Genomic DNA, 20,439 nt, shown 5'->3' with positions numbered 1-20,439 from the left:
CCAGAAATCCCCACGACTAAAAGAGACTCTGGTCGGTCTGTGGTCAAATCTGTGAAAAGTGGGCGATGTAAAGTCGGCTCTGAAATAGAAAGAGAACTGAAAATATACGTCGCTGCACAGTTTCAAAACCCAAATGTTTTCAGACATTGAGAGGTAAAAGCAGTTATGAAGAAAGAAAACACTAAAAATAATATTCAACTCTCCTTCCTCTTGTTCTTTCTTTTCATCCTGAACAACTCCTTCAACTCTCTGAATGAGACTGTTGTGATCTTAAGTGTCTCCTCCAACCAGAGACTGCTGCACCCACACTCCTCTCACTTCCTTTGTCTCTGCAGTAATCAGAGTCCAGGACCTCCTACACCCTCTGAATAATACATCTATCTATATCTCTGGAGTTTTAGTGATTCACTGTGTCACTGCGTGCAGTTATTATTCTTTTTTTCCAGTTAACTTATTGTCCGTTACCACTCATGGAGAACCCTGACCACCAACCCTCCACCTTATAACAGACAGACGATGGAGCAACTTCTCCAGAAGCCTCAGACAGACTTGGTCTGCTGAAGGAGCGCTGCAGGAAATCTGAACAACTTTCATTTCATTTTGATGTTCTAACATTTAATTATTCATGTAAATATTCCATGTTTCCATCTATTTCTTGCACATTTAACATGTTAATAATACATATTGTCTGTTTTATATTTTGTATTTTTGCAGCGTCTTTCTGCAGGATCATTCAGTCTCATGTTGTCTGATGTAAACAGGACGGTGTATGGTGGTGGTGGTGGGGGCAGTGGGGTGGGGAGGGCTTGAAAAGGGGCGTGGACTAAACCATCACCACCATCATCATCATCACAGGCGGATGCAGCCTCCCTCCTCCCATCGCGACATTAATCTCCGTCTGTGGATGCTGTGGATGCTGAGGAGCCGTCACCTCCAGGTTTACCTCCACCCGGAGCAAAGTGTCTCGGACCCCGGTGGACCAGGAGCGGGATGAAGCCGACATAGTGACCAGGGAGCTTCTCCTCCTCTTCCTCCTCCTCCTCCTCCTCTTCCTCGTCCCTTTTCTTCCTCTCCAGGAGCGGAGCTACCGGCGCAGCTATGAGGAACCCGGTGGCCGGTGTCGCCCTGACATTGTGGCTGTTTCTGGAGGTGAGAGGAGTTTGTATCATCAGTGCATTGACAGATAAAGACGTTTTATTTCTCTGGAGGTCATCCTCTCCCTCTAGAGGTGTTTCTCTCCTCTGTCTTGCAGCAGGCGGCTGATACGCGCTGATCGGTATTGTTTTCTCGGCGTTATTCGCCAAACTCCATTAAAAACTAACCTAATTTAACATTCTCTCGCTCTGCGTCCAGATTTCACACATTATATCAGACTAATGTACACCTTTACAGCAAGAATAGCATCTTTAGATAAATTCGGCGTGGAATTGATGTACAACAAGACACTTATATATACAGGATTTTAACTTTGATATTGGTTGACGCTGCTCCCATATCGATAAAAACATAAATCTCATAAAAGATGCGACTATGTGCAAACTGAGAGGAGAGGAGTGGAGAATAATACGTTGATTTGTGACAATAAATCGCATTCCACTGTTTGGGGAGTGCACACAGCCTCAGAGGAAACCTGATTGATGTTCTCTGTCATCCTTTGTCTTTGTGCTCCAGCTCCATAACTCCTCAGTAGGTTACTGGGCCTGTAGGACACTCACACACATACCTGACTCATGATCCATCTTCTAGTTGATGTTATGCACTGATGTTTAATTCTTAAACACCTTTTGGAGCGTTTGTGTTCTTTCCTTCCCTGCATCTCTGATTCATCCTTTCTCTGAAGGAATCTGAATCTAATCTTCAGTCCTGGTTATGTCCCGGGTGTCGCTGGGAGGTTTAAGCTTCCTTTAAGGAGCACTGAGGGGACGCCGGCGAGCTCTAATTCTGTTTCTCAGGGATGGAAGTGGCACGCTGAGGTCTCGATGATGATGATCGGGCTCTTTCTGCCGGTGCAGCGCTGCTGACACTCTTGTCTGGTCATGTAATATTAACTCTCATCATTATTTCATTTCTGTTCTGCTGACTTTCAGGAGCAGGGAATCGAGCCCTTAGACCTTGAGCTGGTTACTGCTGTGTTCGCTTTGAGGAAGTGGGGGAGCTGTAATGTTTGCTGGATGTTTTTTGGTTTCATTTGCAGCAGATCAGACCCAGAAGTGAACAAGGACAAGATGTTTATGTGAGAGCAGTTAACATGCTATATAGTAGTACCAGAGAAATGCATGAGTTGTAATAGAGGAGGAACTAGATGAGACATTAGAGGATAGGAGTTCGATGTCAGAGAAAATAAATTAGAGGACAGGAGCTCAGTGCGAGAGAGAAGAGAGTAGAGGACATGTCCTCAGTGCATCGTCCCCCAGCAGCCTCGGCCTATAGCAGCATAACTAAAGGATGGTTCAGTCCAAATCTAATTATAAGCTGGATCTAGTCCTGACCTTAACAGTAGAGAGAGTGTCTGCATCCTGATCCCAAACTGGGAGCTGGTTCCACAAGAGAGGAGCCTGATAGCTGAAAGCTCTACTTCCCATTCTACTTTAGAACCTCTAGGAACCACAAGTAGACCTGAACTTTGAGATAGAAGTGATCTGTTGGGATGATCTGGTACAATGAGGTCTTTGTCTCAAGATGTTCCAGGATGTAGCTTTAATTTGGTTCCAGGATTCTGTCCTCGCCACCATTATTGTCTCATTGGAACGTGCATTCAGACAAATAACGTTTGCTATAGGACATTTATTAAAATAGACAAACGTTGGATTTGTGTACTTGGTTACTGGTTGGACGGTCGTTCTGTAATTTGGAACAGCAGCGAACCTGATGCATTCTGGGACACACCGGAGGGTTGTGAAGGCAACTTTAACTTTCTATCCTGGATTTTCATAAATGTCACAAATGTGGTAATGGAGTATGTTGCCGTGGTAACTCGTGCTGCTAAGCTAAACCTGCTCCAGAGATGGTTGAGATTGAAATAGTAGACTTTTTACCACTAAGGGGACACTAGGGACACGGTGTCATCATTCCTAGAAGATGCATAGATGTTCGTTGGTGGCGTCCACTTCAGAAGTCTTTAGGATTATTTAGAGATGAGATAAAACAGTGTCTGTGTTATTATCTACACTGCGAGAGCTGAATGTGACTAGTCCCCCCCCACCACCAGGGTCTGACGTTCCACCTCTTCCTTCATGGGATGACCTTGATTGACGCAGAGAGCCAACTCCACAGCAGGACTCTAGTCCCGTGAAAGACTACACTCATTTATCACACATCAAGTTTTCTACTCTCTAGTTTTTCTTTTTGTTTCTGGCTGCAGCATCTGTGTTGTTTTCATCCCGTTATAAAGTTTTAAATTGCTCTTTTTTTTGGTGTAGAAACATGCAGCTCTGTACCAGTCCATGTGTGTGACTGGTTCTCTGTGGGTGGACTGGGAAACAGAGTTGATGGTAACATCAACATGCTCCAGCTGATGCCCTTCACACAGAACCAGTGGATGCAAATATAAATTTAACCATAATGTAATATTTATAGATCTTGAATGTGCAGTTGCATGTGATGAATTTGTGATAAAGGCTATTTGTAATTATAGATGTTAGCTGTTAGATAACGTAAAGAGTGGATGGATCTGTGTTCCGTCTTTGTCTTGTCGTTGACGGATGATAATGAGAACCATGAAAAGAGACATGTCTGCATCTATTTATCTATTTCTGTAACAATCAAGCTTTGTGCATCAGTTCCTTTTAACTTATAATAATATAACATTTCTTATGTGTGGATTCATAAATATCATGAAGCAAGTTCATATTTACATACGATGGCTTTCAACAGAAATGTAATCACGACAGTAGAATCTCTTATTGACATATTGAGACACACATTTCTACCTTTCCTCTACATACTTTTGCTTTGCTCAGGCTTCTACTTTGAGGTTTAATGACCTGTCCAGACAAAACATTGGTCTGTTACATGTCAGACGGTGCAAAATAGGGCCTGATCTGATAATTTAAAATCGAGTATCGGCTGATCTGAATCCTAATCTTGAATTAACTCAAGTCTTTCCTTGTCTTCCTCGTCTTCCCCTAGAGTTGGTCTCCTGTAGCTTCCTAAAGTCTGTCCTTGTCTTCCTTGTCTTCTCCTTGAGTTGGTCTCCTGTAGCTTCCTAAAGTCTGTCCTTGTCTTCCTTGTCTTCTCCTAGAGTTGGTCTCCTGTAGCTTCCTAAAGTCTGTCCTTGTCTTCCTTGTCTTCTCCTAGAGTTGGTCTCCTGTAGCTTCCTAAAGTCTGTCCTTGTCTTCCTTGTCTTCTCCTAGAGTTGGTCTCCTGCAGCTTCCTAAAGTCTGTCCTTGTCTTCTCCTAGAGTGGACTGGATTCAGTCCAATAAATCTTTCAGTCAAAGTTAATGTAGTGTGGAGAGGGTAGCTGGTACCTTGTGTTCTCTACTCCAGAAATGTTCTGGTCATCCAATGCTGCCATAAACTCCCTAACCCTCTCTGGAAGATGTTTCTCCTTGACGCTGTCTCCAGGAAACTTTTCTCTTCTTTTAAACGTTCAGTGTTTGTTGTTGTTGTTTGGCTGCAGCCTTTGACTGAGTGGACTCCATGGATTCTGTTTAGATGATCAACTACTACCACCTCACCACACATCCACATTACACTCGTCACTGACTAACAGAGGACTACCTTAATTTTACACGGCAGACATATTTAGTCGTGTGATTTTGCTGCTGCTGCTTCTTCTTCTTCAGCTTTGACACCAACCTTCATTAAAACAGAAGAGAAAGAGGATGTTGTGACAGTACAGAGACGTGGTTTGGTTTAATGTCAGACCTAAAATAAATAGAAGCCTGATACTGATTGGGACATCCCTGACCATTTCCATATTGCTGTTATTTAATCGTGGCCAGCGTTCTCACAGAGAAAGAAATTAAATCAATTTGCTGTTTAGACGATATTTATTATATCATTAAAAAATTAAAAACTTGAATTAATCTAGTAAATGACACAGCCTTAGCTTGAACATGTTCCCATTACCTTGGAAGATACAGCAGGCGCAGTGAGCAGCTGCTAAAAAAACATGGAGGTAAAGTGGATGTGACCCTCAGGGTTTGGCTGCATCACGGTCCAGACGCTCTCTGCTTTAGGTTTTCAGGTTTGTTCTTTGTGATGCATCTTCCTCCTGGCCCTCAGGTGCTTTACTGTGTTAGGAAAACAGTACGACTCATTCAGTGTTGTTGTTCTCATGTTTCACTATCAGGTGCCAACTGGTTGGCATTTACTTTTAATAGGGCTAATTTTTCCTCACCACAAAGAGAAGCTGTGATCTGGATTTGACACGTTGAGGCCACCGTATCCCTACACGAGCTGCAGAGGCCTCGCTTTGTGCAGTCACCTGGTTAATAAACAGCCCATGTCCAGGTCTGTCATCTCCGTGCCTATAAATAGAACAAGAATGAATTATCACACAGCTCTGTGATGACTGCGCCGCATCTATTTTTATATTTAATAGATGCTTAGAAATTAGAAATATAATTGGAAAATTGAAGAAAAACTCCCATAGTCTGAGTGTTAAATGGCTGTTTGTTAGGGATGCACCGTAAATTTCTTCGGTTGTTGCTTGCATCATCACAACATCCTGTTTCGGCCGTGTTGTTTCGGCCAAAATATTTCGGTGCATCCCTACTGTTGATATTACTAGTCTAAAGTGGAATTGAATTTTAAATGTGATGCAAAGTGAACGGCTGGCACTGTAGACTGTGACCTTTTTGTTTTTGGGATGTAAAGAGTTTCCTGTAAAGACGGATTTTCACAAATTGCTCCACGTTTTGTTTATTTAATGCATGGACACCATAGACTTTAGAAAAAGTGTAGTTTGACTGTTGATTTTTGACCATTACATTTCCCCAAATGTGAATTTGATAGTTTTAGCATCTCAACTAGCAGCTCAGAGTGTAGTACAAGTGTGGTTCTGATTATCTAGACGGCAGAACAGCTCCTCAAAAGTGAAGCCATTTTCCACGGGGAAATAGAGTCAGTTTGTCCAGTGAGAGGAAGTGGAGACGTCTTGTCTATATTTATATACAGCCTATGCTCTGCCGGCTCAGTCTATAACCTGGATTAACCTTCAGCAGAGCAGACACATTTAGATCTTCATCAACTATTAAACATTAAAAGCTGCTACAGATTAGATGTTCTTCTTGTACATGACCCCTCCCCCTTCCTTTGGTGGCCTTTTTCTTTCTTTCCTCCACAGCGCTGCTTCCACTTCAGGCCAAACACACACTGACAAATCAAATGATGCCTGTTGGCCTGGTGTTGCTCACTAATGGCAGAGACATCTGTGTGGTCAGCAGAGATCGATCAGACAGAAGAGGAAGGGGGAGGATAGAGAATCTTTATTGACAATGAACAAAAAGTACAAAGGAACTGTACGCAGACATTCAGTGCAAAGAAATCAATTTAATTAAACATCTTTCTATGTACAAAGATAAAAAATAAGAGAATTACTAATAAATAGACCTGTATAATATACTGTATATATCGGAAACATATTGATCGCACAAGGTGGAGTATTGCACCGGTTAGTGAAAAGAGGCACCAATCAGTGTTTTTATCCATTATTGCTACAGCCCTGGGATATGTGCTGTGTTTCAGTCTGATTGTTTTAGCTTTTATTCTCCTGTCCCGTCTCCCTGAGGGTAACAGTTGGAGCAGGTGATGTTCTGGGTGGGATGGGTCCTGTACAGCTCCTCTAAGCAGAGAAGAGCTCAGCTGATGATCTTCTGTAGTGGTTTCCTGAGCAGTGGAGCTGGTAAACCAGACTGGGATTCAACCGAGCATCTGTAGCAGGACACCAGCAGCTCCTGGGCTCGGGCCTTGTTCTTCATGACCCTCAAGGTTAGGTCCTCATCCAGGTGCAGGCCCAGAAACTTGAAGTCAGAGACCTTCTGAGGGGCTGAGGGTCAGGTCTGTTTGCCCTGAAGTCCACTTTTAGTTCCTTAGTTTTTGTGGTTGTTATTGCTGCTCCATGATGACAGTTTTTCCACATCTTTCCTGTATGCAGACTCATCTCTGGGGATCTGATACAGATCTTTTACTATTCAGTACCGAAAGATCCAAATCCTGATCTGATGTTACATGTCCTAGAGTTGGTCTCCTGTAGCTTCCTAAAGTCTTTCCTTGTCTTCCTTGTCTTGTCCTAGAGTTGGTCTCCTGTAGCATCCTAAAGTCTTTCCTTGTCTTCTCCTGGAGTCGACTGGATTCAGTCCAATAAATCTTTTTGTCAAACTCAAGCCTGGGACATAGACGCTGGTCTGTAACAACTCCATCCAAACACTACATGGCGCTGTGTCTTAATTTTCGTTTCTACTTCCTGCTTCACTTTCAACAATGGCGACTGAAATTTGTCGAGTCATACAAATGTTTGTATCTCTGAACCTCCTCAGTTAACCTTTCCTCCATGTGTTCCATCTTTATTGATCCAAAACAATCAGTTAGAAAATTGTGGAGATGAAGAAACAGCTGGAAATACTAAAGAGGAAACACGTTACTACCAACAGGACCAATCACAGCTCTTGTGGTCTGCGTTGCTGTGACGCGTAGTTACATTTGTGGGGAGGTGGACGTCAGGCTACAGTGTTAGGGTCTACGTAGGGTCTGGGCTGTCGCCATAGCTACAGCGTCAAATTGATGCAGAAATCTAAACCACCTATTAATGTAGTGTGGAGAGGGTAGCTGGTACCTTGTGAATGTTCTGGTCATCCAACGCTGCCATAAACTCCCTAATCCTCTCTGGAAGATGTTTCTCCTTGACGCTGTCTCCAGGAAACTTTTCTCTTCTTTTAAACGTTCAGTGTTTGTTGTTGTTGTTTGGGTGCAGCCTTTGACTGAGTGGACTCCATGGACATGTGGTTTAGTGATTCTATTGACTCTCTGTGGGTGAATGAAAACATAATGTTAGAATCAACCTAAAGATCTTTTATTGTATTGACATTTAAAGTCTCTGTTTATTGATATTTACTGAAATCCTGCGTTTAATCATACAGTCTTTACAGTATGATTAAAATATTGTTCCGTTTTGCAGCGTCTGACTTTTCACAGCTTCTGTCACTGACCCGTCTCTGTTCACGTCCTCCTCTACAGGATCCTGCAGCTTCAAAGGCCAAAAACACATCCTGATCACTGCACACTGTCTCCACGCTGCTTCTAAAGCTTCACTGTGCAGCGTGCATCATCATTTGAACCATTCATCCCTCCAAATGTCCTCCGGCTAAAACCCATCAGAGCTGCTTTTCAAGCTGGAAGGAAAACATTCTCTGGTTGCGTAACGGTCACTGTTTTTTTTTTTTTTTTTGTCCTGTGGGAGCACAGAGGGATGCTTTCCTCCACTTTCAGCTCTTTCAGAGAGGCTCTAATTAGAGGAGGACAATGAACAGAGCTGGATGGTGACCATAGCTGGCAGTGTTGGGGACAGGAAAACAATTAGGTTCAAATTGTCAAGCGCTGATAAATGAATGCATTAGTTTCATTTTTTCTATCAGGAATACAGAGGGGCATGAAGGTAACATTCATTCTGTTGCTCGGCATCTGTTTGATGCGTAGTAACGTCAACAGACAAGAGACTATAATCACAGGTGCATGCAGTTCTTTGCTTTCAAAACTAGAAACAAAACCTGGACATTTTTTATTTTTAAATCCAAAAACAAAACAAAACAAAAAACTGTTTAAAACGAAAAAGATAAAGTTAACCTACGTCTTCATGTTGTTTCTCCTGAGGTGATGACTGAAGCAGGAAGTAGTCTCCATGGTGACCACTGGTCCATGTCTCTCTGGTCCAGGAAGTAGACCCCACGGTGACCACTGGTCCAGGTCTCTCTGGTCCAGGAAGTAGTCTCCACGGTGACCACTGGTCCAGGTCTCTCTGGTCCAGGAAGTAGTCTCTATGGTGACCACTGGTCCAGGTCTCTCTGGTCCAGGAAGTAGTCTCCACGGTGACCGCTGGTCCAGGTCTCTCTGGTCCAGGAAGTAGTCTCCATGGTGACCACTGGTCCAGGTCTCTCCGGTCCAGGAAGTAGTCTCCACGGTGACCACTGGTCCAGGTCTCTCTGGTCCAGGAAGTAGTCTCTATGGTGACCATTGGTCCAGGTCTCTCTGGCCAGGAAGTAGTCTCCATGGTGACCACTGGTCCAGGAAGTAGTCTCCATGGTGACCACTGGTCCAGGTCTCTCTGGTCCAGAAAGTAGTCTCCACGGTGACCACTAGTCCAGGTCTCTCTGGTCCAGGTCTCTCTGGTCCATGGATCATTGTGTTCAGCTCTAAATAAACCTGGTTCTTCTCCAGATTCAGAGATAAATCCAGATGACCAGATACCTTGAGTCAGAAAGTCTGAAATTACATCTGAATATTGTTCCAGAGTCATGTCCATGCGCCGTTTAGACCAACGGAAAAGATTGGAAATCACTGACGGAAACTACTTCTTCTGGTTTCAACTTTTCTTCTCTTGTTATGTTCTCTTTCTAAAATCATAACTGTGCTCTTACGTAACTCTATCGTGTGAATCTTGTTTTTTTCCAGCAGTGTAAATGCTGCCAATTTTGTCCTTGAGGAATAAATCTACAGGTGATCCAATGTCAGCGCAGTCGCATAAAATTAAATACCTCCCAACTCACCTTGTTATCTCTGCTTAAGACATAATTCTACTCTATATAGTTCTCACTTTCCTTCTAGCTGACTACATATTCATGTTTAATATCCATTCAACCTCATTTTGAGCTAATAAATAAATTAGTCTGAATGTAAGTAACTGTTCTCTCTTCTAAAAGTTCTCTCTCAGTTATATTAAAGTACATTTTTAAAAGGATAACTATTAATAAACGTAATACGTCACTGCTGATATTTAGCATCACATACACTATGTACTGCAGTATTTTGTACCGTAGATGAAATCCATCATAGCAGATGTGACATTAATAGCCGAGTCATATCAAGACTAGTGCTGCCCTGATTATTATGAGTTGAGAGCGCTATTAGATCTAGAGAGATGATGAGAGTGTTCATAACAGATCTACTTTAGTATCTGATACAGAGTCATGGAGAGAGGAAGATAAATGGATGCTCCTCTGTCAAGTACAGTGTAGCTCAAAAGTGTTTGCAACCCTAAAAATGACTCAGCGGATATTCATTCAAGTCCTGAAAGTAGACAAAGAGAAGCCAGTCAGTTAAAATGAGCCAATATTACATATCAGTGCCTCCTTGTTTCCAGTATCTGCTGTGACCTCCTTGTAACTAAATGTTTCTGGTAACAGCTGATCAGTGGTCTACAGCAGCTTGGAGGAATTTTAGCCCATTCCTCAGAACAGAACCACTTCAGTTCTGAGATGTTGGTGGGTTTCCTCACATCAACTGCTTGCTTCAGGTCCTTCCACAACATTTCTATTGGATTAAGGTCAGGACTTTGACTTGGCCGTTCCTAAACATTCATCTTGTTCTTTAACCGTTCTTTTATAGAACCACTTGTGTTCTTGGTTCTCGTTGTCTTGCTGCATGACCCAGTTTCTATTCAGATTCAGCTCATGGACAGATTATTTGGAATTTACTCTTCACTGAAGCTCAACAACAATCCTGTCATTTTAGAAATGTCTGGATCGGCCCAGATACCGATCTGGACATCCCTAGATTTGTCGTGATGCTGGAACTCAGCTTTGAACAAACGCAGTACGTGTACATCATCTTGCTGCCGTCCTCTCATTTGCTCCAACCGTGTGTTTTCCTGCCATTTCTTTCCTCAGCCCAAGTGTCGGGGCCATTCTCCACCAGCAGCCTGACAAATAACCCATTGTGTAGCCGTGTTACTGTGAGCGGCCAAAACAGCTCGACCTGCCATCCCACCCCCGCCGCTCTGCTCTTCACCCACTGTTGGAGATCAGGCTTTGGTCTGGTCTTCTAGGTCTATGTCTCTTTTTAAAATACTAAAAGTAAGATTTAATAAACATTCAGGTCTGCAGTATAAAACCAGAGGGGAGCACACTTTTTGAGATATGTTTGGCATGTTTGCACAGAATCTTCTGCAATTGGATCGTCCTAACAAGTTGGATAGTCGTAACAAGTCGTACCCAACGGAGAGACTCCAGAACAAGTTTACAACGCAATGTTTGTCTCTTATTTTTCTCTCGCATGCAACTTCGAGGTGGAACTACTACTGCTACTACATCTTAAATGAAGCGTCTGCAAGAACTTACTGCGACTTTGGCCTTTAAGGATCATTTAAAGTACTGCAGGACGTAGACGCCGTAACATACGTACATAGCCGACATCGATACGAGTATTTATCCTTGTACCTCATCAGTCTGACTCTCTGTAACAACTCCACCCAAACACTAGACGGCGCTGTGTCTTTTTATCAGTCGGGTTGATTTTTGTTTCTACTTCCTGCTTTACTTTCAACATTGGAGACTGAAACTTTCACCAAAGACGAGTCAAACAAAGTTAATCTTCCTCGACTTGTTCCATCTTTATTGATCCAAAACAATAAACTTGAAAATGGAGAAGCAGCTGGAAATACTAAAGAGGAAACACATCAGGCTACAGCGTCAGGGTCTGTGTAGGGTTTGGGCTGTCACCGTAGCTACAGCATCATATTGATGCAGAAGCATAAAAACCGCCTGTTAGGGTGGTCGTAAACATTTGACTGATTAGCAGCATAATGTGTGCAAAGAGCAAAAGGGTTTAACTCATGGCTTGATTGTGGTTCAGTCCCGTTTCAGAGCTCCAGAGTCTGATGTCTTGAGGGAAGAAACTGTTTCCCAGTCTGGTTGTGTTGGCCCCTTTTCCAGATCACTGAGAATATTTTTCTTGATCAGGTTTGTGTTGCGTAGCAATGCGACGTGAGTGAATGTCGTATAAATGTAATAACTCCATCCAGATCCTGCAGGTTTTCATTTGAGGCTGAATCTTCTGTTCACTTTGTTATCTCTGAGAACATGTCTGTATTTCAGTGGAGATCGATGGTGTTTGTTGCCTGCCACCCCGAGGCAAGGCACGCCTCAGCAGAGAGCGATTCTCTTCATTTAACACGCTTTCCTCTTTCACTCTTTCTTCTCAAATTTATCTCGGACCGCTTCTTTGTATGCTGCAGAATGATAAAGTGTAAAATCCCTCATATGCCACCACAGAGGCAGACTGTATTTCCACAGGAGATCATTTCAAAGACGGTTAATTAAATGCTTCTTACTCCGTGATGGAAACGGGGAGTGTTCGAGACTCAAAGGATGCAGCGGGGTGCTCGCTGAGTGCTCTGCATGTCGTTGTAGGATGGAAAACAATCCAAAGAAAAAGTCTTCTCATGTAATAGAAAGACCAGGAGCTCGTTGGCTTTGATGGATTTAGGTGAAGAAGTTGCTTTAAGTCTCTTGTGAAACCAGGCGTAATGGATTTTATTTGTCTTTAACAATATCTTGGCGTCTCTAAGTGTTGTTTCATTTCCAAGAGAAAAGAAACCCAGAGAAACAGTGGCCTTGCACTGAGAGATTTCTAAGAAGAGGAAGCAGGAAATGACATAAATAAGGATTTTATGAGTCAATATCAGATATTTCTAATCATTAGATTCAGACGTTCTCAGCCCACAAGCATCTAATCAAAATATTTTAGTATTTTCATTTATAACGGTCAAAGATGGACGAAGTAAAGGTTTATTTTATCAGTCATGAATCCAGTGTCTTGGTGTGTACGTCGTCTTTGTCTTGGAGGTTTTATAACTTCTTGGGTCGAGTCCTGATGAGGGGCCGTGCGTTGTGGAATGATTTCAGGTATTATAAGGTAGTTGCTGCAACTATAGGCTGAATCTCATCTCATCAAGTTTGTGTCAGTTGTTAACAATTAATCTGTGTTTCTCTTTTATTTTTTTTTACAGTACGTAGAAGCCAATAAGTACTGCTGGTATTTTGAAGGAGGATATCCCATCTACTTCATGTAAGTTCTCTTACTACTTTGAACCAATGAACTCATAAAACATTAGACGTACAGCTGTGACGTTTGATTTGATGCTTTAAAGCAGCTCCAACATAAACTTTATGCACCTTAACTTTTATTTTATCTTCAGTTTCTGAAGACGTAGCGAAGCTTTAACATAAAATAATTAATCATGAAACATGTGCAAGAGCTCAGTCATAGATGATAAAATATATCATAAATATATTATAGATTTTTTTATCCTAAAGGATAATCAGAAAATAGCTGATACATGAATCTAAAAATAAAATAAAGGATTGAATTGATGGAAATAAAATCCGTCCGTTACTCACCGGAGCTTTAAACTCTGAGGGCGTCCCACTGATCCAAACAGTCGACAGGCATCTCCCACCATTCCAGCTTTCATCAGTTTACTTAGCGTCTTGCTGCTGGGCACAGCTAGAGCCAGTGATGAGAGAGAGAGAGAGAGAAAGAGCATGAGTGATTACCTCTGTAATGAAAAACAACCTCTCTCCTCCTGGTTTCATCTGAAGCTTTAACACGACTATGCATTATGTTTCTTTTCTGAAACAGCATCCTACAACATGTTCAAATAAACAAATGTGTAAATATAAGTTAAAGAAAGAACCTTTTCCCTCAGTGTTTTATTAAAGTTTATTTTAAGAGCTTTAAAACCAGGAGATTTAAAATATTTAAATTGCTCTCAGGGTTTTACAATTTATTTCAGCAAGATTCTGCACTACATTATACTTCCTGATTACAGCCTTAAAAGCATCTTGGGAAATGTGGTTCTAAAAGTATAATTGGCCCATAAATCAAAGTAAGTGGAGGAAGAAGTAGTATTTCTGACTTCACCACCTACCACGGTGCATGGATAACTAGATAAAGAAAGGCACCAGATTCAGTGATGATAGACTTTAACTCAATACCATGACAATGTCGAGCATGCATATTTAATTTGGGAGACAAGCTAAAATAATTCCCCCAAATATAAAACACTGCCAGAAGAAGAGTTCTTTAATATTCAGATCCCATGGTCGCTCATCCTCAGTCTGGTCTAGAGACGCCAGAAGCACCGAGAGTGTGAGGTCTGCACCGTCATGCTGACTCTCCCCAGTCATCGATCACACAACACACAAACAGACCTTGTTACTGTTGCAGCTGTGTTAATGCAGGATTCTTGCTGCTCTCCACAGGCTGATCCATCACCGTTGGCCTCTCTTCCTCAATATCTGGCTCCCACATTGCTGGCTCTGCCATTTAAAATGAAACTTTATTTTTTCCAAAGTTTTGTTTACCAAGCAGAAACCGTGATTAATGGCAGCGTTAGAATACACCCCCCCAGTCTGAGGCTTGTTACAGGAGGAGAGATGTGGAAGAAAAGAAAACAGGATGTAGACAGGAAGCTGGTCTCTGAAGAGGGACACCTTTAGTTGTTCTGGTCTGGAAAAACTGAAATCTGACTAAAACCGTGTCTCTATCTACCAAGATGATTGTTGTTCCTGGTCAGTGTCTGACTTTGTTCCAGTGTTTAGCTCCTAAATGATCTGAATCATCTGTTCTAACTTGTTGTTGAGATGTTCTTCCTGGTTCTTAGTTCAGTTGAAGCTTCAAATGAGAACTAGCACAACTCTAAAGGTTTTAGATGAACACAGACAAGAGCAACAACTACTTTGTCAGAGTCAGAGTTTCTTCTTTCCAGCATCTGATCCTTTTCATCTACTAGTTACTGACCTGTAGAAGGAACTGTCCACTGGTTGGTTCTCAAGATTCAAGATTTCTTTATTGTCAATTTCTCAATACGTTCACGACATACAGAAAAATCGAAAAAACGGCCAATTTAGAATCAATGAACCTAACCAGCATGTCTTTGGACGGTGAGAGGAAGCTGGAGAACCTAGAGAGAACTAACTTCTACCAATAAAGTTTTATTCAAACAATTTCCTGTCCTTGCAGTAGAAGGGTTTTATTAGCTTTAATTAACCAGGAGACGTTACTCTTCAGCTGCAGGAGCTTAGAACTAAACCGTCTGTTTTAGTCTCCTCTGTATGATGCAGCCCTCGAGCCTGGTTCTAACAAGGAATCATTTGTTCATCTCAAAAAGATGAGATTTATTCAGTGTGGGTCCAATCAGAGTCAATTTTTATTTACATTTTTGCTTTTTACTTTTATTTTATTTAACTAGATTTTTACTTATATTTTTATTTTACTAGATTTTTACTTATGTTTTATTTTATTAGATTTTTACTTGTACTTTATTTCTATTTTATTAGGCTTTTTATTTTGGTTTTTCTTTTCAGTGGCAGATGTTCTCTGTTGAGGTTTTAATGTGTAGTGTCTGCTTAGGTTTCCACACTTCTGATGACGCCTCAGTTTGCTTTTAATTGTGTGTGAACACAGAGTGAATGAGTGAATGAAAGACATGAAGCTGTGAACTACTAACATATAAAGACCTTATAGACGTGTAGGCTCTTCACTTCACAGTGACATTTTAATTTCAGTAAATGTCTGTTATGTTGCATCTATTGTTAAATGAGGTAACAAAAGTGTTACGGCCGACTGATATAATCAAACAAAAGCTGCGTCTACTGTTTACTGGGTATCTCAAGAGTTAGTGATGGGAACATATTTTACTCCTCACTCTAAAAAGAGAAAGTTAATATTAGACTTTTCTTTCTCCAAACTTCAGCATCATGAAAATATTAAAAGATGAACTAGCAGCAGGTTGTAGTGAGGATTTATTTTGTTTTGTTTGTAGAATTTAAACCAGTTAATAGAAAAGGTGTCGTCTAGTGGCTGATCAGTAAATCATATTTAAAGAGGAACAGTCCTCTGTAGACATTTAAGAATTAATATTTGGTCTAATAAGGATAAATGATACCACCTGGTGTAAATCCAGCATCTGATTGTATTTGTGTCTGTCTTGTTCAGATGTCGCTCCTATGAGGACTGCTGTGGGACTCGCTGCTGTGTCAGAGCCCTGTCCATCCAGAGACTATGGTACCTGTGGTGAGTCTAACCTCGTCTGTCTCCAGCCGGCCGGCCTCAGGCAGACGTGTCCCTCCATGTTTAGCTTCTGGGGTTCAGGTTTCAGGTTCTGTAAAGTATCTTGAGACAATTTGAATTGTTATTGACAATATATGAATAAAACAATCAGGACAAATGTAAGAAATGTGAGTAATGTTAGAAACCCGTGTCTGCCCGGTACAGACCATCCTGTGATGACAGATAAAGGTTTTATCTCCTGTCCAGGGTTCTGCTGATGATGGGCGTGTTGTTCTGCTGCGGCGCTGGATTCTTCATTCGCAGGAGGATGTACCCGTCCCCTCTGAGAGACGAGCCGGCCTTCAACGTCTCCTTCACCAGGCATCCCGTCACCACTCCAGGTACAGCAGCAGGACTCAGACCAGAGGATCAACCTGTTCAGTGTGCAAACATCCTTCGGTTTAAACTCTTTTTTTGGAGGGGGGGGGGGGGGGGGGGCTGATAAAACTCTTTCAGACTTAACATTACAGTATAAATCAGCCAAGCAGAAAATTAAACAGAGCGCTCCACTAATAACCAAAGAGTAAAGCCTTTATTCTGCAGGTGACCCAGAGGAGGAGGTTATTGGTTTCTCCTCTGGAGTATGAAAGGATTTCAGAGTTTAACTGAGTCTTTGTGCTGTAGCCAAACGTTTCATCCCAGAAGAGATGAAGAATGAATCCGTCTGTCAGGGTTTATCTTTCACACAAAGAGACCGAGGGAAGGATGGTTGGACTTAGAGTAAACTTTTCATGGAGCTCTTTACCTCATGATCTATGAAGGGAGGATATAGAGTCAGGACCTCCAGAGTCTAAGGAGACTTCAGTGGAGATGATCTGTGCAGACGATCACAGGTGTCACTAAATGAAACCAACCAGGAACCTCTGAAGCTCAACTCTTTTTAGAATTTAATCAGATCTTTTAGATCCTGGTGAGTGAGATAATGAAACATCTCAAGTTTCAAGTTTGCTTTTAGAACCAGGAACGAAAACTGGAAAAAAATTAAACTGTTCTTTTATTGTGCCATCTAAAGTTAAGTAAAGTAGTCTCCATGGTGACCACTGGTCCAGGTCTCTCTGGTCCAGGAAGTAGTCTCCATGGTGACCACTGGTTCAGGTCTCTCTGGTCCAAGAAGTAGTCTCCGTGGTGACCACTGGTCCAGGTCTCTCTGGTCCAGGAAGTAGTCTCCACAGTGACCACTGGTCCAGGTCTCTCTGGTCCAGGAAGTAGTCTCCATGTGACCACTGGTCCAGGTCTCTCTGGTCCAGGAAGTAGTCTCCACGGTGACCACTGGTCCAGGTCTCTCTGGTCCATAAAGTAGTCTCCACGGTGACCACTGGTCCTTCTCTATCTTCCTCCATCATCATCTTCTTCATCACCTACAAAGACTTCTGCTTTTATATGAATCTAATAACCACTGGTTTTACTTCTCTTTCTGATTTCTTAGATTAAAATTCAGTCATAACAGTAAACGATCATCAAGTCTGTTTCCTTCCACCTGTTTGACGTTAACTGAAAAGTTATAATAATACAAATAAAGTTCACAAGATAAAAGTTGCAATAGAATCAGACATAGGAATAAGAATAAGTAATAAAAGCTTCCTCCAAGATGTTACCACTGTGAAACAACCCATAATACTCAGATCTGCTACATGCTTGTTCATGTTAGATGACACTAGTTCGTCTTCTCATTTCAGTTTCCCAGCAGCCAGGGAGCATGCAGGGCTTTGGGGTCAACGGGATGACGGGAGGCGACCCAGGGGGGGTTGCCATGACGCACCCGACGTACCCGGCCCAGCCCGGCTCCACCCACATGATGATGGGTCCCTATCCTCCGCCTCCGTCCTACTGCAACCACCCGCCGCCGTCCTACGAACAGATATTCCAAAATGGCGACAAGAAGTAACGTCTGGAACAAAGAACTAAAGAGACGGAACTAGAAAAAGAGGAACTCAGGTTGATTCATCAGATGGAGAAGAGGAATGCCTGCCAGACGTTGTTGTGGATGTAAGAAATGGAAAAACACAAACTTGTGTCCTCTGGAAAAGACCAAAAGAGGCAGAACAAGCAAACATGCATTCATTCATTCATTCATTCATTCTCTCTCTCACACTCACGAAGCCTCGAGGTGGAGGCTTCATTTACTTTGGATTTATGTGGACCTCTGTGTACAGGCCAACGAGTGAGGACGTCTCTAGTCAGGTCTTCCCTCACCGTCTCTGTCCCAGCTGGAGCTGTGCAACAACACACATTTATGACTGTCTCAAATATAAATGTGGCGTTTGAGTAAAATTCTGGATATACAGCGAGTCAAAAAATATTTAAAACAGAATGAGATGAAAAGACGTCTCTGAAGGACTGAAGCGTCCAGATGGCTGTTAAAAGGAGGACGACACAGACTCTTTCTATCCAGCATTTTACTGCAACACGACTCTTTACTTAATGATGAGCTCCTGATGCATTTTTTATTGCAGGATGTGTAGTTTGGTTATGTAATGACACTAATGAGCCACTACAGCGTTCACTGGCTCATTCTCTAAGGCTTTGTTTCACCTCAACATGTTCACATGGACCTCCTCCTCCTCCTCCTCCTCCTCCTCCTATTCTTGAACCGATTCGTTTTATTTGTTTGTAACCGGCCTGTAAATGAGCTTCATGTTTGTTCCCACCGCTCTCTGCTTGTATTCACCATCAGTCCTCTGAGGAGTTCACGCTGTTGACCGATAACTGTCATGGCCGCCTTCACGGTGCTGACCTGTGATTGGTCAAAGCGTACGTTCCATGTAGCACTTTTATTTAACTTTCTCTGTCAGACTATAAACTGAGACTAGAGTAAATGGTGTGAATCATAGACTGTAGAAAAACAAAATGGAAGCCCCGCCTCCATTTCCTCCCGTTGGTCAAAATGAGGCTAGTATCCAAGGGGTAGCGGCATCTTGTGACAGGTGGTTTACGCTTCTGAAAGTGAAGCAGGAAGTAGAAACAGAAATTAACCCGAAAAAAAACCAAAACAAAACACGGCTCCGACTAGTGTTTAGGTGTTACAGAGCGAGAGTATAAAGTATAAATGGATCGTACCGGCGTAGACTACGTACGTAGGTTATGGCATCTAGTCCTGCAGCCCTGAGTTTGTAGAGTGGAGCCACGTTATCATTGACCTGCCCACACTTCCTCTACACTCATTAGTGACTGGTTACTGCTTCACTGGATTATGCATTGAGCGTGGAGCGGTTGTCAGTGGCAACTGTCAATCATCATGACGCCACATCCTGTTTTCATTGCGTCAAATAACTAAAACGAAGCCTAAAACGCCATTAACTAACATGGAGGAGGCGGGGCTTATTTTATGACCTATACTGCAGCCAGCCACCAGGGGGAACTCAACATGCTTTGGTTTCACTTTAGAGGAGATGTCATGGCGCCCACTTTTTCTACAATCTGGTGTGAACTCATCGTCCCATTAGCTAACACATTTTGCACGCTAGCAAACCTGCCATCTTGGATATTTTTTTTTCTCCCTTTTTAAAAAATATTTACTGAAGAGGAAGAGAAAAATACAGAATGAATGAACTAGTACCAGTCTAGTCCAGCCTAGTTAATCTCCATGAGGCCCAGCTAGGATGCTCCCTACCTACACAGGCCCACATTATGGAAGAAGTATTTAGGTCAATGTTTAATAAATAAAAGCATTGTTGAAGGAACATCTCGCCAAAAGCATACATCTATACATTATTCAACATCGATTAAATAAGTCGTCGTGCTGTGCGACAGTGATTTTGCTCGTGTTTTAGCTGCAGCACTGATCCAGGTCAACGCATCCGTCATCGCTGTCGAATCACACCGAGCACAAAGAGCAACGGGCAACTGTAGGCAACCATCACTTCACACACAGATTATTTATCAGAGGCGTCGCTGTTTAACCGTTTCATAGTTTTTAAGTGCTGGAGAAGAAGCTGCATGAAACGGACGCCTGCTGTTTGGTTTGAACTAGTTGCTCACATGAAACTGGAATGACAAACTTTCTTATTATTTTTCCTCCTAAAATATAACGATGTTCATTTATCCTCCACGTTTTTGCAGCGACAACCAAGAACAAATACAGTAAATGGTAGTGTTGTAGTAACAGAGGTTTGGTCAGTCAACTTTAATTTATGTATGTAAATAAACTCAACATCATTTGGGATGCAGCAGAATAATTTACCTACACAGGAGGTTCCTCCATGACGCCCACTGATCCTTGTAGACCGAGGGGCTTTTGAGTTATTCTAAGTTGTTAACGATGGTTTTAACAGAACTGAACAGACACGGTTCCTTTTATTTATTTATTTTTAAAGGTAAATTAAGATTTATTTCGCGGCTTGCATGAATAAATAAACCACAAAAGAAAAAGCGATTTGTGAACTGTGTGCAC

The 20,439-nt window shown here is 42.2% G+C and overlaps 1 protein-coding gene across 1 annotated transcript; it reads left to right on the top strand.

Annotated features, from left to right (window-relative positions):
* Positions 1–1,098: 1,098 nt before the first annotated feature.
* vopp1b (VOPP1 WW domain binding protein b) lies at positions 1,099–18,493 on the top strand (the record flags this gene model as incomplete). Its single annotated transcript, XM_084565706.1, has 5 exons — positions 1,099–1,149; positions 12,946–13,004; positions 15,936–16,013; positions 16,257–16,390; positions 17,726–18,493. The coding sequence occupies 5 exons, from the start codon at positions 1,099–1,101 to the stop codon at positions 17,932–17,934; spliced, it is 531 nt and encodes a 176-aa protein (XP_084421832.1). The 3' UTR covers positions 17,935–18,493.
* Between the last annotated feature and the right edge of the window lie 1,946 nt (positions 18,494–20,439).

This window comes from Chelon labrosus, assembly GCF_963514085.1.
Source record: "Chelon labrosus genome assembly, chromosome: 18".
NCBI classification, from domain to species: Eukaryota; Metazoa; Chordata; class Actinopteri; order Mugiliformes; family Mugilidae; genus Chelon; species Chelon labrosus.
This window is presented reverse-complemented; position numbering and strand designations above follow the sequence as displayed.